General features: G+C 47.3%; 1 protein-coding gene across 1 annotated transcript in view; it reads left to right on the top strand.

Moving 5' to 3' along the window:
- The first annotated feature begins 397 nt into the window (after window positions 1–397).
- The window catches only part of LOC121357234 (solute carrier family 23 member 1-like), a 33,029-nt gene continuing 10,202 nt past the window's right edge, over window positions 398–23,224 (top strand). Inside the window, exons 1-5 of the mRNA XM_041474371.1 lie at window positions 398–549; window positions 16,758–16,907; window positions 18,212–18,369; window positions 21,350–21,509; window positions 22,855–23,036. Of these exons, the coding sequence (XP_041330305.1) occupies window positions 547–549; window positions 16,758–16,907; window positions 18,212–18,369; window positions 21,350–21,509; window positions 22,855–23,036 (653 nt within the window). The 5' untranslated portion in view covers window positions 398–546. The remainder of the gene's footprint in view (window positions 550–16,757; window positions 16,908–18,211; window positions 18,370–21,349; window positions 21,510–22,854; window positions 23,037–23,224) is intronic.

Genomic DNA, 23,224 nt, shown 5'->3' with positions numbered 1-23,224 from the left:
CAGACTCATGTTCAAAACCTAGAAGTCTACACGTAGATTTCAGGTTAAGCTGGGGCTGCTCAGACCTGGCTTTGATCAATGGTCAGTTAAGAAGTTTATAACCCAGAAACTCCTGTTTGAAATGTGCACTGCTGGGCAGGGGAGGGAAATAAAAGGCTTATATTAAAAATTGTCTTTCAGCATGAAGTACCAGGTTTTCTCCACTTGAAAACCCAGGTGGAGTAATTGGCTCTTCTGAAATGCTTTCCTGAGCTCAAGGAGTTAACAGCGTTAAAAAGGGGAAAGAAAAAAAAAAAGGAAGTGGAATGGCAGTTTAAATTCTCACACCGGTTTTCCAAACTTGCTGCAGAGCCTGTGTTGCTGCAGGCCTGAGGGGCAGCCGCGGGCGGCCGGGCGCTGAGGGCAGGTGGCCGGGCAGGCCGCTGCCCGGGGCGGGGCCGGCCGGCAGCCCCGGCTGGAGCAGCGCCTGGCTCTCGCAGCGCCATCTTTCCACGGGCACCTTCGGCTGCTGGGCTGGGCTGCTGGGAAAGGCAAGCGGGACGGGACATGGTAAGGAGCCTGTACCCAGGTGATGCTGAGGCAGGGCAAAGGGAAGCCCTAGGCCTCCGGCTTCCCTCCCCTTGGAAAAGAGCGGGTGCTAGGGTTTCACTGCTGTGGGGTTTCACACCCTTCCCCCTGTCAGAGGATGAAGCAGGGGACTGACTGCTCAAGAGACGCCAGCTTTTTTACAGCTGGCTGCTGCTGCCTCCGGCAGGATGGGAGCAGCTCTCGGCTCTGTGTGAGGAGCTTGGGAGGGCAGCGGCGGGGGGTGGTGCTGAACCGTACCTTTGGAAAGCCAGGTTATTGCAGCCTGCCAATGCCCCTGGGAACACAGAGCTCGAGACGGCCGAGAGGTGGTAATCGCGCCGGTGGTAGTGTTTGAGTCTTCCGAAAGCATTCCTGCCCCTCTCGGCGGTGGAGGGGTCACGCCTCCGTCCTCTGGCTTTCCTTCTCTGCTGCTGCTGCCTGCCGGGTGGTGAGAGAGAGATGCTCATGCAGGTGCTTGTGCTCTGTGCTCTGGCTTTTATTTGCTCCAATATGGAAAGATCTCTATGTTTGTATCCTAAGGCAACGCTGTCACCCGGTGATTTTTACCCCGTTCTGCTGTTCCCAGAGGAAAGGACTGATGCTGTTTCAGCCCTGCAGAAAAGGGTTGCACCACCTAGGGAAGAGCAGGCCTGTGGGGAGAGGTATGGCTGGTGCCTGTTGAAAGACTGAGATGCTCTCCCTTGCTTGCAGGGATTTTTTTATTTTTTTTCTCCTTGTCCTTGTGCACTTCTGATAAAGAGTTAGGCTCTTGGTTAAGGTGTATTCTGAAGCTGCATGGTCCCTGTTACTGTAGTCCTTTGCCCAGGATACAAAAGAGACCTTTCTGGGCTGTAGCGTATGCTAGGAAAACTGGGCAGTGCTGCTGCAGAGATGTGGTCCTGCTACCTGTTTAGCCAGTCCTGCTTCCCACCATGGCTTTTCTCCCAGCTATTTCCAGAGAAGAGTGCTCCTCCTTTCCCTCCCCAGCCCTGGGCTGTGTGCAGACAGTTGCACTGAACTTAGCCTCAGAAAAGTGATATTCCTATTAACCATCCTCCATGTACTGTCTGTTCCCTTCTTCCTCTGATAATGGGGAGCTTTTTGTAGATCACCAAGTTAACAGAATCATAGAACAATTTAGTGACCCCACTTTCAAGTGACCCCACTGCAATGAGCAGGGACACCTTCAACTACATCAGGTTGTTCAGAGCTCCATCCAATCTGACCTTGAATATTTTCAGGGATGGGGCATCTATGATGAGCCTCTCGGGGCAACTTGTTCCAGTGTTTTACCACCCTCGTTATAAAACCCATTTTCCTTATAGTCAACCTTAGCCAATCCTCTTTCACTTTAAAATAATTGCCCCTTGTCTTATCATAACAGGCCCTGCTAAAAAGCTTGTACCCCTTTTTCTTGTAGGGTATCATCAAGTACTGCAAGGCTGCTGTAAGATCTTCCTGGAGCCTTTGCTGCTCCCTGAATGCCAACTCTCACAGCCTTTCTCACGGAAGTGCTCCAACACTCTGATCATCTTTGTGGCCTCCTCTGGGCCTTACTCAAAGAGGTCCATGTTTTTCTTACTTTAGGGACCTCAGAGCTGAATGCTCTGCAAGTGGGGTCTCACCAAAGCAGAGCAGAGGGGTAGAATCCCCTCTCTCAACCTACTTTGGATGCAGCCCAGGATACAATTGGCTTTCTGGGCTGTGAGTGCCATTGCTGGATCATGTCCAGCCCCTCATCCACCTGCACCTCCAAGTCCTTCTCAGCAGGGCTGCTCTCGATCTGTTCATCCCCCAGCCAGTGTTGATACCTGGGCTTGCCCTGACCCAGGTACTGCATCTTGCACTTGGTCTTGTTAAACCTCCTGAGGTTTCCATGGCCTCACTTCTTGAGCTTGTCCCGGTCCCTCTGTATGGCATCCCATTCCTCAGACACATAACAGGAGCCCCCTCTGCAATCATCATCAGCAGCATCCCCACTGATGGAAACCCCTTCCACAGTCAAGCATACCTTGGCTTTGGAGCAGTGGTTTAACTTTTTTTTATGCTTGATAGTTCCAGATGTGTGAGCAGGAGGGCTGTGAAAGGGCACAAGTGGGTCTCAAGTGTCCCGAGTGGGCACAACCCGCTGTCTCTGCAGATGGCAGCAGCGACGCTCCTTCAGCGGCCGCAGCTGCTCCTGGCTGCTGCCGAACCCACCCCACCGCTCCCACCCCACCTCCATACTCACCCCTCGCGGCTCTTCCTCGCCCTGTCGCGCCAGCAGCACACGGCGAAGGAGACGGACAGTGCCAGGATGACGGCTCCGCTCAGCAGCGAGGCGGCCACCGCGATGCGGGACCCGGTGCCCGAGGGCTGCGGGGCGGCTGCGGGCAAGGGGCGGTGAGCGGCGCCGGGGAAAGGGACCCCCCTCGCTCCCGGCCGCCGTCCGCCTTGCAGGTAACCCAGAGTGACGCCAGAGAATATTTATTAATAACCATTGTAAAAGCTAATGGTGAACGTGGGTGATGCCGCGCCGGCTCAATACACCAGAAAGTTGATGGAAAAAAAACCCCCCATATTAACACATCATTTTTTTTTTTCAGATAATTAATATAAAATAATCACACGGGGTAGAAAATATAAAGCATTTGATGTGTCTTGCATAAAGCATAAGGGCAGCGGAAATTAAGCCCTAAAAATAGAAAGGAGAAAGATTAAACAGGAAAAGTAGGAAAAAATTAAAATGTAATAAAGTCAAAAATGGAAAAAAGTTTAAAAGGGAGAAAAGTTAAAAAGGAAAAAAAGTTGAAAAATGTAAAAAGGAAAAATTTAAAAGGGCAAAAGGAAACAGCTAAAACCGGAAAAAACTTAGAATGTTAAAAAAAAAAAGTGAAAAAGTATTAAGGAGAGCCACTTGCGACTGGCACGTGCTCAGCATGCCCCAGGTTACTGTGCAGTTCAGTTTTCCTCCTGCTGGGAAGGCTTTTGGCAGTGCCCTGGGCTCCCTGTGCCTGGCACCAGGAGTCGGTGTCAGCCGGTGCCAGGTTTGAGCCAGCCTGCTGGCTTGAGCAGCAGCTGCTGGGAATGAGGGAGGCTCTGGCTCTCTGCTGAGCTGATCTCAGGTGCATTCACCCCCTGGCACCTCCTGCAGCTCCTGAACCGCTGTTGCAGTGCTGCTGCTGGGGCAGGCACTTGAGCAGTGCTGGCCGCAACCGCCTGGGTCAAGCTGGACCTTCCTTGTCCCCGTTCAGGGTGGCCGGGTCACCCCACCTCCCGCTGCCCTCGCTGCCTTGGTCAGAGCGAGGAGACCCCCGTGGGAGGGCCGGTGGCCGCACCTCCCCACCCGCGTTAGCGCTGCCCCCGAGCCCCCGGGGGCTGGATCCCGCCCGAGGGCTCCTTACCCTGGCACTGCGGAGGGGGGTGGCTCCAGGATGAGGTGCTGTCCTGGCGGAGGCAGGCGAGCCTCTCGCTGCCCACCAGCTGGTATCCCTCCTGGCACCAGTACACGAGCACCGAGCCCAAGGAGACGCCTGAGCCTCTGTCCACGTAGTAGTATCCGTAGCGCGGCGGGGGGAGAGCTGTGCATGGCACTGGGGGAGAAGGGGACATGTTCAGCGTAGGTGGTGACAAACGCCCCCCCAGTGATGCTGTCGAAAGGGCTGCTCATCCTCTGTGTCACTCCTGCGGGACCTGCAAGCCTCTGGGACTTTTTTGTTGGTTGGTTGTTTTTTTGTGTTTGTTTTTTTTTTTTCTGTTGTTGTTGTTGTTGTTTTGTTTTTCTTTTATGTGTGTGTGTATAATCCAAAGGAAACACATTACAAAGTCCAGCAGTTTTATCTGGAAAATAAGTTTTTCAGTTGCAAACTCTCCAGTGTGAGCAGCTACTGAACAGCAGAAGTGAGACTGGAAAGGTGCAGGCTGGGGAGAGTATGCAGAGAGCAATTTTTAGGGGGGAAAGGAAGAGAATGTTTTTTAACATTAGAAGAATATTGTTGGTTGGAACTCAAAACAAAGAAATATTACTCTCTGCTAGAGAGAGAGGCTTTTTTTTCATCCCAGCCTTTAATTTTTTATCTAGTTTGTAACTGACATCTATTCAGAGCTACTTAATTGTCCTGCTTAGACCATCTCTTTTGCATTGAACTAATACCTAGGGAGAAACAAAAGTTAGGAAGGCTCCAAAAAGAATGGCAGTCTGACCACGTGCTTGCCAACCCCCCCATCTGGATATTCTACCATAAGGTAAAGAAAGTGTGGTAGCAGGTATCATGGGTATCATTATCCTCAATTAATGAAAATACTCTGATCAATTCTAATTTAACCAAGCTTAAAACCTGCAGGCAGAAATGTGCTTTATCTAGCTTAGGGGTAACTTTTGTGGGAATTTCCAAATGGAATAGCAAAGCTAATGTGAGAGAAAGGTCTGGTTTCCCTCTGCTTTTACTGAGATGGTGTAGGCTTCTAGTCCAGTGGGGCTGATAAGAAACAAACCAGGCTGAGTAAAATCTTTCTCTCATTTCAGCAGTGCTGTTAACAGGTAGTGCAGATGTCTGTATGAGTTAATTCAGCGATGCCAGGGAGGCTGCTGAGTGTCTGGACTGGATCTCTTGTGTGATTACATTGCCCAGCACCATCTGTTATGACCTTTGCCAACAGTCACCATGGTTTGGAGTATGACATGGGCTCTCTGAGCTGCTGCCAGCCCCAGGTGGGTGGTCACCCCACAGCAACCCTGAGGCCGTATCTCACTGGGAAATGGCATGTGCTTTGCCCTGGAAAGTGGATTAAAGAAAAATAATCACCCTCAGCAGCTGGAGATTATTTGTACTTTTTTTAAAAAAGATCTCAGTTTCTTCCCAAGGGTTGCAGCTCAGCCTCTAGGGATAGGATGTGTTCAGTGCACATCCCATACCCTGAGCAGACAGCTGGTCCATCGTGACAGGCATAGATGTTAACATGGAGGAGGACTTTACTCTCAAAGGAAAACATTAACTGTCGAGTTTCGTCCCTGTGCCTCCTGACTGCTTCTGGTGCAACACGTCTCTGCCGTATCACAGAATCTGCTGTGGCCACCACACAAAGCCTTGTGGCCACTGTGCGTGCCCTGGGAATGCCGCTGTGTCCGACAAGAGAAGCACCATCATGCCTTCATCCCCGCGTCCCTGCGCCCTTCCCCGTGTGTGCCTGCACCGAGGGGCCCCAGGCAGCCCGCAGAGGGAGAGGCGGGAGATCGCTCATTTCAGTACCTGAGATGTTGCTCTGCACATCGGTCCCGTTGGCAGCGTCTCTGGACAGCCCCTTTCTGACGTGTCCTGCACCGAGTGAGGCGGTCCCGGGCCCAGCAGCATCACTCCAGGCAAAGCTCCAGGGCAGCAGGCAAAGGACGATGCATTTCCCGAGCCTTTGTCCCGTCATGGCTTGGGCAGACACAGCACCATTGGGTGCCCGGCCGCCCCGAGCGCCTGCGGTTTCCCTTTGCGTCTGAGCAGGAATCAGCTGGGCTCTTAGTGCATTAAGCCCTGAGCAGCAAAGCTAGCAGCTGCTCTTCCCCCGGCACTTGCCTCTCCTCTGCGCCGGCACAAGCCCGCTGTCCCTGCTCCCAGCACTGCCAGCCCTGCTCTGGCCACTCGCCTCCAGAGTCCCATGGAGAAGGAAAACAGGTGTGGGAAAGGGAGTGAGAAAGAGCAAACCCTTAGGATCCATCCTTTACAGCCCCTGTCTGCAGAGACAGGCTGTTAACATCTCTCCAGGTGCTGGAGCTGCTCATCAGGAACCCTTCTCCTTCTCCTCCTCCTCCTCCACTTGCCGAAATCCATGCTTGAGCTCACTGCTGAGACTCTTACGCTGCAGACCCTCCTGTGCTTGTCTCTTCCTTCCTGCCAGAACCTAGGGCTGATTTTCTGTCAACGGCAGTGGAGTGGGATATGAGCCATGGGAATCAAAAGGGTTTCATAGCAGCAGTTCCACTGGCTTTGCCACTATGAGAACTGCAGAGAAATCTGCTTTTCCTTTCCCTTTTCTCTGCTTGGCATCTCTCTGCCTGTCATCTCAGGCTCTGATGTTTTATAGGTGGAGGGGCTGTAGTAGCAATCAACTCTTGCCTCCTGGAATGTATGTTGCTTTTACCTACCCCACCTGCCTGGTCACTTGTGTACACCCATGAAAAGATGCTCCATGTTGCCTTGAGGGCTTAAGAGCCAGATGTTTTGGAGCAGGCAGTGCCTTTGTGCCAGGGCTCTCCCCATCAGCCAGTTCAGCAGCTGTGTGACCAGCAGGACTTTGAGGTGACTTTTGGAGCATCCCCTGCTGTGGCTGTCTTCTCCCCTCCTTGCACCCCCTGGAGCTCCCCTGGCTCTGTGGGTCTCCCTCCTGTACTGCATCCTTGCCTGTCCTGGGACTTACTGCAGATGTAAGGTTTAGCGGCTGCTATTCACTAATTGCATTGGCACAAATACAGCTTTGCATGGAGATGGGTCAGTTTTTGTTCATTTCTCTTTTTATATCTGTAGTCAGTGTGCTGGGCTGCTTATGGCTGCCCCAGTGGGTTCTGAGGGGGGGAATGTTGCCTTGGATGTGTGAGCAGCTTCTATTTCTAAAACCCATCAGTGGTCTTACTATCTTAGTGTGATTTACTGTAGTGCATAAAAGAGAAATAAAAATGTCAGGATCAAGTTCTTGTTACATTCCATCCCAACACAGGGATGTAGATGAGGGTGTCTGCTGAGTGGAAGGGAGTTGTGGGGCCAGGCAGTGGCTGGACCTTGCTTACCTTCCTCCCCAGCACTGGGACCTGCTCTTAGTTCTTACTCCCACCTGGAGTAGTTCAGCAGTACTCTGGGCCTCCTTGTACTTGCAGAGAGGTTTCTTGTCACCTTCATGAGATTTTGGATGTGGGAATGCCTTAATCCTGCTCTGTTTGTCCATCCATCTCTCAGTCTTTTTTTTTTTTTTTTTTTTTTGGCTGGGCTGGTATTTCTGGGCTTCTCTCCAAGGGATTTATTTGATTCCTTAGGAAAACCTGTTTCAACCTCCCATGACTCATAATGATCTTGCCCAGAAACTGCTTTCATTTCTTCACTTTTCTGGTTAATCCTTCTTAAGCAGTGACCTTTCTTGGCTCCCCCTGGAGAGCAGACCAAGGAGGTATGTTCCTCCCGTCTCAGTGAATACTGCTATATTGCTGGTTTCTTGGGAGTTTTTTTTTTCTTTTTTTTTTTTTTTCTTCTTCTGACTGCAGGGATTTTACTGTTTGCTCGTGCAGTAAAGGTAAAAGTTTTGAGGCAGGACTGTGTGACAGTGGAACTGTCTAGACTGTGTGCCAGTGTAACCCTGACAGCAGAGAAGCCTGCCTTGGGGCATGCCCTGGGTGCAAACCCCATTGTCTCCTGGAAGCTGGAGCGCAGGCAGCCCCCTGGGCTCTGGGGCTATGTCTCTCTGGACAGAACCGACCCTGAAGTGGTCCCTCTGCTGAGCCTGAGCCTGGGATCTGTGTCCACCTTCTCCTGCCGGGGCTTACGAGCTGGTCCCTCTGCTGCCAGACTGGCGGACAGTGGGAAGAGCCTGGGGCAGTGTCCCTCCCTGCTGCTGGGTGCATCCAGATGTGGAATAGCTGTGGACTGAGCACATGCCAAAAGCGTGGCCTTCAGCCCGGCGTCGGCAGCAGTCTGGCTTGTCACACATGCCAGGGAATGACCAGGCTCAGCAAAACCCCCGTGACACAATAACCACGTTTGTGCTCAAAATGCTGAATAGGTGACATGGATTAACCCTTTGCTAATGCTCTTAAGAGCTATCCTGCGGCTGAGGGAAATAAAGGGGTTTATTATTACAAAATCAATATCCTGCTGGAGTGTGATTTCAGTGCTGTTCCCAGTTCCTGCTTTCCAGAGGCAGACATCTGCATCGAGCTGGGCACCAGAGCAGGGCACCAGGCTGTTCCTGCAGGGAGTGCAACTTCCTCCAGGGCTCAGGAGAGGAGCATGTCCATGCCCCAGGTCAGTGCTTTCTTTGTGAGGAAGGCTAAGAGGAAGGAGAAGCTAGAGGGGAAGCTGTCATGGCCACGGGGCTGCAGCTCTCCTAGCTCCAAACTCCTGGCTGGTGTTGTCCACCTTTGCTGTATATTCCTCGTGGATGACCTTCTTCAAGGACTGCTTCTCCATCACAGCAGCCTGCCAGGCAATGCTCAGCTGATGGTTTTCAGAGCTGGCTCAAGTGTCTCTTGTGTTTGCACTCAGATCTCCCTGCTGGCTGGTGGGGATGTACTGAGGGGAAAAGCTTTCCTGAACCAGAGGCATTTCTCCCTACCTTCTCTTGCGCCCCTTTGAACCTTTTAAATCTTCCCTCTGCAAAAGTGTCCCTCTCCCACACTCCCACTACTGAATTCTGAACTACAGAGAAATTGTGAATGCCCAGAGAAATTGTGAATGCTCTGTTCCAGGAAGTGTTCAAGGCTGGATTGCATGGGGTTTGAAGCAGCCTGATCTAGTGAAAGGTGTCTCTGTCCATGACAGGGGGTTTGGAACTAGGTGACACTTAAGGTCCCTTCCAGCTCAAACTACTCTATGATTCAATGAACACACAGGTACTAATTTCAAGTTAGTGACTGTGGGTAATCCTCTTTGCTTGCAGAAAGTTTTGCAGACAGGACATAGAGGTGTTTTGTAACTAAATTAGTAATTGCAAGTCACTTGCTTAGTTCTCTTGCTAGTCCATCCTTCATGCAAACCAACCAGGGCTAGAGCTGTGGAAGAGCAAACTGTTTTTCAGAAAGATGATTGCAGTATTTGGTGTTTTGTTGGTATTTGTTGCACAAAGTCTCTATGACATGCCTCTTCTATACTGCACCGCTTTTATTTTGTAGCCCTGAGTTCCCTTTAAACACACCTTTGTTCAACCCCAGTAGCTGGGATTCAGTGCCACAGGTTTGTGAGAGCACTGTGGATGAACCTGCTCTCTCAGCAAGGGGCTTGGCACACCTCAGCAAGTCTGCACCTCCCCAGGTTACATGTGCACAGCCCTATATGGAGGGATGCCTCTCATTCAGCTTTTGACATCTTCACCTGTGCCAGTCACTGTTGGTTTATAATTTGGGAAGGAATATGGTGCTAATAACACCAAGGCTGTGGGTTCAATCTCTGTATGGGCCATTTACTTAAGTGCTGGACTAGATGATGCTTGTGGGTCCCTTCTAATTCAGAATATTCTGTGAATCTATCCCACTTGAGACTCCAATTTTAAGGTGCACTGGAAGTTTTGGAGGTATTCACTGAAAGCAAAGGGAGCTCCTGTATCAGTGCTTGCATTGCAGAGGCATAAAGCTTGAGCTATGCTTCTCTTAGGGGCATAAACTGAGCTGGCCTTTACTGTCATGAGCAGCTGGCCAGGTCACTTGACTGACAGCAAGAGATATGCCAGACACACAAGTCTAAAGCTATCTGTGTTGTATTTTTTTGTTTTCTTTCCTAAAACATTGTGAATGTATACTTAAAAGTCGTTTGTATAATTGACTGTCATCAATAATCAGTAGTTCACAACACTGCTGTTCAAACATGCATTTTTGCTAATTGAATAATACCTTGTTCTGAAAAAAACTCACAATTTAGTAATTTATTGATAATCCTGTTATATATACTTAAATATATTGATAATCCAAGTTATATATACTTAAATGTGCATGTATACATTATGTATACAATATTTAAATGTACACAGAGACTTCCTACTTTTCTTGCTTATTTCCAAAGGTAGGATATCCAGGCTGGGGCATTTCACATGGACCCCATAAATTTCTGTTTTGACATATACATTGTGCTGTTTCATAACCTTCATCTAGCTTCCAGATTATTAACCTTCTGTTGGCCAGAGGTTGGTATTGTTAAACTCTTCATTCCTAACAGGCTTAATGTTCAGGCTTTTGGCTATGTAGGACTTACTTATCGTGTTTTTTATTAAAATCTACAATCTCTTTGTACTCTAAAAAGTGCATTTTTTGCACTGACTGCAGGATTTCCCAGGTGAGGAAGCTGGCTTTCTGCCCAGCTTTTTTTTTTAGGAAAAGGATTATTGTTGTTTATTATTATTTTGTTGTTCTCATCCTGTTCACTTAACACTCTTTTGTGTGGGCAGTTTCACATGCTAGTCTAGGTGACACAGGTGTTGTTATGCACCCATGCCTTTTGGATGTTAAACAAGTTTAAATTGTTTAAGAAGCTTTGGTTACTGAATGCCTGGGTCTCATCTGAAAACAACGTTTTGGCAGGACTGAGGAGTCATTAAACAGATGCTGGGCTGAAATTAACAGGTAGGAGACATAGTTAATAAAAATAAGAAATTACTGAGAAGATAGACCAGCCCCGTAGGAATATTGTGCCATTCTAGTCTAGAAATAGATGATCTTTAAGGTCTCTTCCAAACCAGCCCATTCTGAGTCTATGATTCTATGATCTTCCAGGTATTTTCTAATTCACACCATCCTATGATTCAATGATTTTGATGTCTTAGAATTTATCTGTCCAGCAGGATGTAACTTCACTAATAGTGTTTAGGGTGATGTTGTCCTCTCCTGTAATGCAGTCCTGATCTCAAGAGAAGATCTGAGAATACCAAAGCTCTACAGAAGGAATAGGGACTGAAGTTTATTTCAGTTCCACTGCATCCTTTGTGGAGACCAGGAGATATTGCCAATGGCTGGTCACTAAGTGTAGCTGATAACATGCCCCTCTCTGAAGGAGTTCTTTGCAATTGAAGCTCACTGCCTTAGGAAGGCATTAAATTAAATAGAATTTAATCTAAGTGGGGGTGGGATGGCTGGAATGGTTTGATGGAGCATTAACACCATTAGTTATTTTAAGAAAAGGGTAACTATGCTTTGGGCTATCTGATGGTGATCAGCTTGGATCCTTAGCTGTATGGGGATAATCAAATGAACTGAAGTAGACTTTTTTCAATCTTCTGTTTTCTATACCTCTTTGGTGTCATGTTCTGATGACTTGTGTGAAAGGAGAAGCTGCTGCCTTAGTGTTCCAGTCACACCCACATCCACACCCACACATCCCCCCCAAGACTACACCAGCAGAGATCAAAATCCCTTCACTGTAAGCAGCTCCATCAGCCAGTGAGTATTCCTTTCCTCACTCTCACACACACACACTTTGGTGTACTTCCTGCTCATTCAGGCTCACCCATAGGTTTCCTACAACAGAGGAAGTTATAAAAATAAAGAATTTAATAGAGGGTACAGCAGCACATCAGCTTGAGCTGGATGCTTTTGGAGAGGGACCATGAATAAAGAAATCCCCAGGCAATTATATGCTTAAGATTACACACCTGCCATTCATGTGCTCTTAATGCAGTTTTTAGTCCAGTGGTGATTTTTGGTTTGGGTCTTCTACTATCTTATTGAACTCTTTCTTTGTCTTCACGCAGGCAGGCCATTGCCTTATTTTATTGAGTTGATGGTTGTAGCATTCTTATCTTCTGTTTTGCACTTCTTGTGCACTTGTTCACTGGCAGAACATGGGGAACTAAAAAAGAGTTATACTCAGGATAAATACTACAACTAAATAATCAGTGTATTATCAATATTCTTCTCAGACTAAAGACAAAACACAGCACTGTACCAGTTACTAGGAAAATTAACTGTATTTCAGCCAAAAGCATATCTCTATGAAAGTCCACAGCTTGTGGCTCAAGGCTTCAGGAAGTCCAGCTGCTCGTGCTAAGCAACTAAAGCTAAGCAAACAGTATTCTAAATCACACAGTATTACAACTATGACTCATTCTATTTCAAATTTATTTAAGCTAAACAACAAATATATGTCAACACTTCGTCATTGGTTGCTGCCATAAATAAATTCACAATAAAAGCTTCATTCTTTTCAGGCTGTAATAGGAGTATCCTACAAGATGACAATGTTTGTATGTCAGCCAAAATATACAGTAGTTTGCATAAGAAATAAGTGAAACTGTCTGGTAATTGAATGTCCCAAAGATGACGACAAAGATCTTCAAACAGGCCCAACCCACATAAAAAATGCAAGTTGCTGCTGAAACAGAAATGAAGCAACAATTTCCAAGGCTGTGGGGGATGCCTCTCTGATATCCTCCAGCATCCTTACCTGTGGATGAAGTTTTTCTGTCAGGAGTTACTGATTCTCTCATTCCAGGGAAGGGCTGCTTTCCAGATTGATTTGAATGCCAGTCCTCTAATCAGCTGGAGGAAAGGAGTCACTTATATAAGCCAAAGAAAAGGAAATACTTCTGCAATACAGCTCACATGAATAGCTAGGACTGAGCGCTGTTTGGCTCCTGAAATCCAGCTTCTGCATCTACTCACTCCATTTCTTTGGGGCTGTTTTGACTGAAAGGAGTGGGAATTTGGGAGACTTTCCTCTTCTGACTGGTTCTTTTTCAAGGCAGTCGGTGAAGGCAAGCAGAAGGCATGACACCCTCTTCAGACAAAGATATCAACGGGCTAGGTAACCCCAGCTTTGCGGTGAGTCTGCTCTCTGAAGGGTAATTCTTGCATAAAGAGCTTCAAACCCTGTGGAAGGAGGAGAAGGGGAAAGCCGGGGGCTCGGGCTTTTGTCTCGGCTCTTACTGACAAGAATCTGAGGAATGATTTCCTCACTACAGCCGCTGCTGCTGCTGCAGGCTCAGCATACTTTCTACTCTTTGGTACCCTTTTCATTTATTTTCCCTCCACTATTTCTAAAATTATAATGTAGATGAATGGCAATGCACGTGTATCTGTACTGAAAAACAGGTGAGCTTGTGGCTGTGTTTCTGGGTAAAGTATTTTATGTATTCATTAGAAAAATTACAATAGCATTTTAACCTGGTAAAGACTATGTTTCTATGTCTTTTGGACCTATTTCCAATGAGGTGAATTGTTAGAAAGGTGGGTGAAGAAGGGATTTGGGTGCCAGCTGAGGAGGGCACCCTGTAGAATTACAGATGTGTAGTAAAAGCTGTAAATGATGTGCCAGTTCAGGGGTGTGTGGTACACTGAGAATGCTGCTAGCTATAACAGTAATGGGAAAGGTCCTGGGACATGACAGCCCTCTTCCTATCCCAAAGCAGGGGTCACCACCATCAGAAACCAAAAACTTTGCTTATTTTCTGTCAACAGATGTGAAGGAGTGGGGTCCTGCGAACATCTTGCTACCTTGATACAGACCACCTGTCTGTGCTACCTTGGAGGAAGCATTTAACTTCCTAGTATACAAGTCCCACATTTCTTGCATAGCTCTGGGTGAGCTTACTATGTGCAGTGGAGGTGCTGTGCCAGCTGTGGGCAAAGCCTCAGGGAAGTGCTCAGAGTCAGTCAGTTTTCTTTCATTATTTTTAACAGGCCCTCCACTTCAACTTGTTCTTCCATAATGTGAATTCACTTTGTGAATTTTTATGGTTTGAATCACCCTAAAGAAGGTAGAAGACAAAGGTCTTTTACCTGTGGTTTGAGCAGTTCAGTTCCTGACTGCCTTCCTGATGCATTTATTTAAGATGTGATTGAGGACCCTCATGCTGTGTCTGGGACCTGAGGCAATGGAAGGTGTACTGGTCCCCTGGATTCATGGGAGCAGCTGGGCTCAGAACCCCCAACAGGGGTTTCCCTTCCCTGCTCCAGACTGCTCCTGCCTTGTCCTCCTGCCAGCATCTCAGCCTCACAGGCTGGCTGAGGTTGGAGTGCAGCTCTGGAGATCACCTTCTCCAAAGCCCTGCTCAAGCAGGGCTGTCCAGAGCCAGCTGCCTCAGGCTGTGTCTAGACAGTTTTTAATATCTTTAAGGATGGAGAATCCACAACCTCTCTAGGCAACCTGTGCAGTGCTTGGTCACTGACAGTTTTTAATACCTCTATGGACAGAGAATCCACAACCTCTCTAGGCAACCTGTGCAGTGCTTGGTCACTCTGACAGCAAAAAAATATTTTCAGATTTTAAGATGGTACCTCTTGCATTTCAGTTTGAGTCCAGTGCCTCTGCTCCTTTCTCATCCTGATATCTCCACTCCATTCTTTTCCTGATGAGTCCTGCTCACTCCCCTCTAGCTCCTGGGGAGGGTCAGGCTCTCATGTGATGATCATGCGGGGCTGTTACTGGCACAGGCTCTGCCTGCCTGGAATATGCCTCCTGGTTAATACAGGGCAAATTGCAATGGAAAGAAAGGAGCTTACTGCTGTCTGCCTAGTTTAGCATTTGTCTACCCGTGGTGTTATACAGGAGCAGTTGTCTCCAAGTAACTCCATGCATGGGCAGTCTTAAGTACCTTGCTGTACATTTGTTAATCCATGGCTCAGGCTCTCTTATTCTGAAATGAAAATGTCTGCACAGGGAGTTACTAAGGAACAACTTTTGCTCTTGAAATTCATGCCTGAGTCCAGTTTGAATTAAGTCTGCCTTCACCTATCTATTTTGAAGTGTCTGTAATGCTCCCATTTGCCTAGGCTGGATAAATACACTGTGTTTGTTAAAGAGGCTTCTCCATCGTAGGAATCCTGGAGCAGAGTCTCGGGCTTTAAATTGATTAAGGTTGTTTATTTGAGTGGTACTGCAGTAGAAACAGGTCAAGCTGGGTGCTGCTGGGGAGGGACCATGAACAAAGAAATTCATAATTAATTCAATTATACCCTTACAACCTGAGTTCCCCACCCCTCAGACAACAGTTCAATAACAATATCAGGTCTGGGGTCTTAGGGATTACATGGCCTGTTTTCAAAACTGTGTGACCTAAAATGGGACTTTAGAGACTCAGCCAAGAGAATGCAAACCTGGAGGTTTCAGGCAAATGATTTTGGTAATAATCTGCCACACCTGCAAAATTTACAACAGAATGCAACATTAATTTTACATCTCTGTTCCTGACCACAGCACTACCTGTTTGCCTCCATCAGTAGGTAGGCCAGGAGTGTTACTGCAAACACTTTGCTATTGTGTTGGGTATTTTGGTGTCTTGAGGCTCCTGCAGGACTTGGAGGATAAAGAAAAAGAAAAAAAAACCAAAAAGAAGTTTGGTGCAGGCAAACTGATTAAGCTTCTTTCCTGCAGGACTTGGAGGATTAAAAAAAAAAAAAAAAAAAACCAAAAAGAAGTTTGGTGCAGGCAAACTGATTAAGCTTCTCCAGACAACAGGTTTCTGTCCCTGCCTGATACAGTAGGGCATCTCAGCCCAGAAAAGCCCTCTGCTGCCAGGATGCTGAGGACTTGGTGGTTGGAGACGGGCCAATGAAACAAATGCTTTGGGATCTTAATTAGCTTTTGCATCTGGCTCTAAGTGTTGTGGTTTCCCAGGCAGCCTCCTTCCAACCTATGTGTGTGTGTGTGTGTGCACAGAGGTCAGAGTGGGCTGGAAGAAGGCATGGACAAGCAGGAGAATTTGCTCAACTTAAAAGCCGTGGCAAATGAAGCAAAGCACTACTTTGCTTTCCTTGGCAAAATGCATCTTTATATAAATAAACACTGAAAGGCATGCAGTTCCCTGGGAAGCCCTGGGGCTTCTGGCTGCTTGAGAGGAGACCTGAGCCTCCCTGCGTAGCAGTTTCAGCCAGCTCCTTTGGCATGGATGCTGGGATTTCCCATTTACTGGTGTCCCTGTGTTTCACCCAGCTCCTCTGGAGGAGCAGGGTTTTCTAGCAGGACAAAAGGCAGGTGTCTTTATCAAGGCAGAACACTGGTAAAGGTGAGCATAGGGAGACTGAAAGAGAAGACTCAGGGAATGAAATATAAAATGTGTTTATACTCAGTAATTAGCAGCCCAGGTGTTTTAGCATGTTTTATAAAAAATGCTGTTTGGGTGGAATTGCCAGGAGGTACAGAGACCAGAGGACTGCAGCTTTCTCTGATGAGCCCACTGCACACTCTTCCTTGCTTCTGGTTGCAGTTTCTTTATCCTTAACTAGATTTTAATGATATTAACACACTTTGTCTGGATGTCACTTTGAGATTGAGACACTCTCTAGTGTTTCTTCAGGCCTAGACACACCAGCACATACAAAAATTTTCCATATGTTTTGTGCCTCTGTTTTAATTTCCCCTCCTTGGTTTTTTGTTTGTTTGTTTGGTTTGGTTTTGGTTTTTTTAAAATATCATATATTGTTGAAAGCTACACAGGAGGTATTCCTTCCAGACACAGAGTGTGGCTGCAAGTGAGGTGGCTGCTGGACATCTACAAGGCCAGGCTCTGGCTAACAAAGTGTCTCTCCTGTTGTCCAGGGTAAACATGGGAGCCACTGCCATTCTTCACCAGATCATGGTGCCTGGGGCCCAGAGGAAGGTGGAGGCACTAGCCACAGTGGGACCAAGCTTGGCTACAGTGTCACAGATGTGCCTCCCTGGTATCTGTGCATCCTGCTGGGCATTCAGGTGAGATGGAAAGCAGGTGGAGGCTGGGAGTAGGTAAAAGTTAAATGGCTGTTCAGCCAGTTAATTGGGGTTAAACCTGAATTTGGGAGTCTTTTACTTTCACAGGGCTTGAATGGAGCTCTGAGGCTGGATCTTAGTGAGCTCAAGTCCTTTAGTTCACATCCTTAGCACTGACTATTATCATCATGCCCACAGCTACATTGCACTCTTTGAAGTGCAAATGGTCAGGCAGAGTCCTGGGGCTGGGGTCAAACAGTAAATAAGAACTTGTTGGGTACCTTGGCTGAAGGCAGCCAGATGTATAAAGGGTTTCTGAACTTCTGCCTTCCCATGGCAACAAAAACTCAGCAGCAGGCCACATGCTGTTTTGGCTGGTGTCTGTGCCCAGGTGTGTTAAATGACCCAGTGCCACCAATGCCATGTTGGGTAGGCAGCCTGTGGGAAAAGAGACCTCAGAGTCATTAAGATAATGATGGACTGTGCTTGGAGGTTGGTGGAATTTTGTACTTTGTTTTCTTAAAGGGAAATTTAGAGTGTATCAACCAAACACATCTACATCATAATTTTAATAAAACATGCCTGTAATGAATAGAGTGTGTTTCTGAGTGCCACCAGTTTCTGAGTGCCACTGCAGTGCTGTGCTCCAAAGTGAGAGTGAACAACATAGGTTAATAATGAAAACAAAAAGAGGTTTTAAAAATTGTTTTCGTATTTAGTCATTAACAACAGGTCATTGTAGAAATATGTCCGTGACTCTTCTGACAAATACAGTGCCCAATTCTTCCATTCTTAGGCACTCACTTTCTACGGTTATCCATAATTGTGCTGTGTGAGAAAAGCTACTAATGGCAAAAAACGTGTAGCTCCAATTTGCCAACTTTTTGTGTCATCCTTTGTGGTGCAAATAAGATGCACTGAAATATTTGCATTCACTTTGCCTGATTGCTCTCTCCCTGTACCTTGGGAGGTCCCCAGCTTCCTGGAAAAGTATGTCCAACTGCTTTGTGTGCAGATGCTGGGGATAAACTGATCATGTCTGACAGTGGCCTGGGAAGTCCACAGCACTACAAAAAGGTCTTTGGACATGTAAAGGAGGAGACAGTTCAGTGGGTGCATTGCAATTCCTGTAGGTGCTTTGGAACAGCTCCTAACAGAGCATTAAAGCTGCCAAAAAAAAAAAAGAGAGAGAATGGGTAATGTTAGTATCGCCCAAGCACAAATCTGTGAGTTCTCTCAACAGCATGGTAATAACACAGAGCCAGTTCTGTGTCCTTCTTCACCCAGTCTTTCTCTGTGGCTCCTAGCACTTCTTGACAGCCATAGGAGGTCTTGTAGCCGTCCCACTGATGCTCTCCAAAGGCCTTTGCCTCCAGCATGACCTACTGACCCAGAGCCACCTGATCAGCACCATCATCTTTGTCTCAGGAATTTGCACCCTGCTGCAAGTCCTCTTTGGAGTAAGGTAGGCCAAATGCAAGAGCTGAGAACATGAGCAATTACTTTGTGCTAGGCCACCACCCTGTTGAAGAGTTTATCAGTGTGTAATTTGTTATCCTTGGGGAATCAGGGTCCATGCCAAAGCACCCTGAAACTGTTGAGAGCTTTGCAGGCTTACCTTTCTGTTCCAAATTTTGCATCTCATGATACTTCCTATATTTTTTGCTGGGCTTAAAAGGAATCTGTCCTCAAAATAATAGAGCATTGCAACATGCAGTAAAAAGTATTTGCTTGTTCCTTACTCCAGGGTTCTTCCAGCTGAGGCAGGAGCCTTCTGATTTGGGCCCAGGGTCAAGAGAGTACAAATTCTACAGGAAACTCTAGGGGTGAAGTCCATCTGCCACCACTTAGGGACTCAGGGAAGAGTTCAGCAGCACATCCTGTTAGGTGGTGCCACTTCCCATGCTCAGGGATTTGTAGCATAAAAGGTAAATCCTTTGCTGATGAGCAGCTAGCAATGAGATGAGCATGGAGTTGCCATTCAATACCCAGAAAAAGAAGTATTTAATGAGAGAGATGACTGCAAGTACTCCCCCTTTCCAGAAAGATCCTGTATCTTTGCTGACCTTGAAAAATTTCTTCTATTCCCCTTGTCATAACTCTGGGCTGTCTCTCTCTTTCCACAGGCTGTTTTTTTCCTCCAGTATGGCGGGAACCCATGTTTTTTGCTTCAAAGACAAAAGTTATACATTCTTTGGCTTCTGAATCTGAGGGACTCTGGTTAATCACTGGTCAACTGCCAGCAGCGCAAAATGGTTTTTCTCCTCCTGTTTCATTCACTACTGAAACTTTTCTCTCTCTTAGTCTTAAGACGTGTCTGTAGACAAACTTCCTGAGGAGTGTTCCCCTTCTCCTACATTGCTACAGGATTAGTGGAGGAAGGAGGAGCACCTTGACCACAAAAAACAGAGAAACTGGGTTTCCAGCTAAATTCAGGCTGGAGTGAATGACCATCGCTGCTGGTGCAATTCTGAGTTCTCCCAGGCCCTCTCCAAACACCTTGGTGCATTTCTGAGAGCTGTAATGTCCCCTGCTCTCTGTTAACTGGGGATTGAAGAGTAGCAGAGAGCCTTTCTCTCCCACGGATCAATAGCTAATTGAGGTACAACAGATTAAATTAAGTGGTAAGAAGTTGTTCCCATGGGATAAACTTGAATGGCTTTTGCTGTGCTGAGGGTGCAATTGCCTTGTTGCTGACCCCAACTATAAGGCATGAGGACATCCATGAAGCAATAGCCAAGGGAAAAGCTGACCCACTGCAACCTGCAACTCAGTCATGTTACACAGCATGAAAAAGCAGTAGTGGGTCCCAGACAGTCACTGGAGACACTGTGAGGCTCCTGAGGCACACACAGGTCATTTGCCATTATGGTGAGTCCTGCTTAGTAAATGCTTGGACATCATATACTATTTATCAAAACATAGTATTGCCTTCCCTATTTCTGCAGCTTTCCCTCTTGCAAACCCCACAGGAAAGAGTTCAGTGTACCCCATGAGCATCACCTTGGTACTCTGTTTTCCTCTGAGCCTACCCATGGCAACACTGGCTGTGAAATATCTTAGGGACCAATACAACAGGAACTATAAATCTATTGTTAGATTCTAAGTCATGGCCTGGGCCTTCTCTGTTTCTTTTGGTTTGTTTTTTGTGCCTTGCCCAGAAAAAATGTTTCAAAGCTTTGACAGTGCTTCAGTTGTGCATGACTAGTACAAATATTTGGTTTAGGTGACAGAGACACGGTCTGTTACATCTACGCCACCTCTTGTTTCAAGAACGTTAGAACTTCCTCTGTTTCAGGGAAAGCTGTGCCCTGCAAAAGCAGTCACCTGAATTGCTGTCCCATGGCTTTTCTGAACAGGTGCCATGAGAGCTCCTGGCACAAGGAGAGGTTGCTTTGGGGGTTCCTCCTAGGGGTGCTTCCTAAAGGAAGGAAACAGAGGCACCTTGGAGATTTCCCTTGGCTGTTTCAGGGATGTTGTGCCCACCCTCAGACAGCTTAGGATTTTTCAAGCACACTAGAGGAATGGTTAAAAAAACTTGCACTGCAGTGGGGGTTTATATGGGGCTTTGAGGAGCCAGTCAGGCCTTTTAGGTCTCTGTCTTCATTTCTTCATGCATAGAAAAAGAGGCTGGTGCAGCTCAAAGGACATTGCTCTGCTGTGTAAATCTCTGCATGAAGCCAGTGCTGATCTCCTCTGGAAATACAACCTCCTTGCTACTCTGAGGGATTCCCAGAGGGAGAGATACTCTAAGCCAGGAGACATGTGGTGTCGGGGGAGAGCCAAGGTCTCACCCAGTCAGTGCCCTTGGACCCGTCCATGCAGGTTTCCTTTCTAGTTTCAGTGGAAATGCAGAAGAGGAATTGGCGTTAAAACCCAGTGTATTAAAAGCCAAGTCACCTTTTCTATCACTCTCAGACTGAGGATCCTTGTGCAATGGAGAGTAGTTAGTGCATGCCCTTGTGTGCATGAGCACATTGTGAAGAAAAAAAGCAAAGCAGCCAAAGGGGAGAGAGGAAGCAATTGGATATTGGCAAGATTGACATTGAGCTTTCCTTCAGCATCTCACCGTCTTTCTTCCTTGGCCTTCTTCCCTCCGCCAGATATTTCCTACTCTGTGCAGGTCTGTGGTCTCATCAGCCATTAGAAGCACTACTTCTTCCTTAACATGGGGTAGCAGGGTTGGACTGTAGCACTGATGTGCCCCTCCATTGGTGGTATTTGAACCTCAGCTCTTACCCCCTGTCAGTGCTCTTGCATGCAGTGGGCAGCAATTCCTCCCCAGGGTTAGTGACACTGACCCGCCACAACAATTCAAAAGATACTGTCAGACGCTATGGGCAGACTGATTTTTAAATTTATTTTGCTTTCCTTTCTCTCACCCTTATAGAGCAGAGTTTCTAGCACTCTCACTGGTCATTTCTTCCCCTCTGCTTTCCTTCCAGGCTGCCTATTATTCAAGGAGGGACTTTAACATTCCTGACCCCCACCTTGGCAATGCTGTCTCTCCCCAATTGGAAGTGCCCTGACTGGACAAACAACGCCACCCTGGTGAATGCCTCTTCACCAGAATTCATCCAAGTCTGGCAGACACGGATGCGAGAGGTATGTTGTATTTTCAGTGGCACCTGCTCTGTGTCAGGGCTGTTTGCTTTCAGTAAAGTGCCTGACCATATCATGGCCATCACAGCTGGAGAAACTTCTATTCCCAATGAACCTTGGGAATAGAAAGCTGTTGCAGCTTTCTAAGCATCTATTCCCTATCAAAAAAGTTGGTGCTTCATTGCCGCTGAACGGGGGACATGCAGACCTCCTCATGTGATTTATGGTCCCAGCAAAGTCTCCACTGGTCCAGTCAGATCCCTTCTCTATAAAGCATGGGTAGCCTAGAAGAAGAAATGGAGGGAAAATATTTTCAAGGAAAGAACCCTGTCTAAGCACAGGAAACCTAGTAAAAAAATGCAATGCAAAACCTACTGTAAATATTAAGGAAAAGGACATTCTTGGGTAATCAGAAGGGAGGAGGAAAGGTCAGGAGTCCTTATTCCTTATTCACTGCCTTATTCTACATCAATTGCCTTTCTCAGAGCAAGTGACTAAATTTGCCTTTGTGGATCCATTTGTTGGTGTGTTTTCTAAACCTCCTGGGAATTTTTGAAAGCTCACCAGGGGTTTGCTGTGCAGCACAGGTGTGAAGAAAACCATAAATCTATCACAAGGGCACTGCTGAAGTCTCCTTTCAGCCTGGGTCATTTACCCAGCCCCTGTGTTTCTCTTCCCTTTGGAGCTGGGGAAAGGAAGGTGCTCAGCACCACAGAAGTTCCAGCTTGTCACCAAATCTGAGAAGGCAGAGAGCAGCCTTGTCCCTGCCTGAAGCTGACACTGAGGTGAGCAGCATTTCAGAATGTAATTGCTGGCTCCTTGGCAGTGATTGTCAAACACTGGGAAGTTCAGGGTGATAAATGTGTTCCCAGAGTGAAACTGGTACTCAGGAAAAAAAAGAGGCTGTGATGAGTCACTTGCTTCAGCAGTGTGCTGAAGAGACCCAAGCCCTTCCCAAAAGGCAGATCAGTGGAGACCATGGCCCTGCTCCTGTTTTTGGGGAAAAAGCTTTTCCCCTGTCTTGGGGGAGCAGGCAGGAGAGTGCAGGGCAGGTGATGCATGCTTGGGTGGCCCAAGGGGACAGGGAGGAGGTGATCTCTGGAACAAAATTAGCCCTGGTGAGGACTAAATCCATCAGCCATGGGGGGAGTTGCTGTGCTGCTGCTTTGCTGGTCCTTCCCACATGTAATTTTCAGCCAGGTTTTACTGTTGTCAGCAGGAGGCCTCCATGCCAGTCTGTCACTAGAGACTGAGCCTGGTTCTCATGCTGGATTTACACTGACATGAAGAAAAGGGCTCAACAGCTGGAGCTCCTTCCAACCTCTGTTTTCATCCTCCATTTTTCCAGGTGCAAGGAACTATCATTGTAACTTCCTGTTTTCAAATCTTCATTGGATTTTCTGGCCTGATTGGATTTCTGATGAGGTTCATTGGCCCCCTGACAATTGCCCCCACTATCACCTTGGTTGCACTACCTCTGTTTGAGTCGGCTGGAGAGATGGCTGGGTACCATTGGGGCATAGCATTCCTGTAAGTCTCACATCTCTGCGGGAAAGATGAGAGTACACAAACCACCTGCCTCTAATATGAAACCAAACATCACAGTCCATAGCAGAGTTCCCCTGGGTTCAAGGTTTATTTGTTGAGCACTAACATGTGACAGGCTTGTGCAAGGCAGCCATGTGACACAGTCATTCTCCTCCAACCCACAGGAGGCT

The sequence above is a fragment of the Pyrgilauda ruficollis genome, unplaced genomic scaffold (assembly GCF_017590135.1).
Source record: "Pyrgilauda ruficollis isolate IOZ18807 unplaced genomic scaffold, ASM1759013v1 scaffold32, whole genome shotgun sequence".
Classification (NCBI taxonomy): domain Eukaryota; kingdom Metazoa; phylum Chordata; class Aves; order Passeriformes; family Passeridae; genus Pyrgilauda; species Pyrgilauda ruficollis.
The sequence above is the reverse complement of the archived record's forward strand: the minus strand, read 5'-3'. Positions and strand labels throughout refer to the sequence as shown.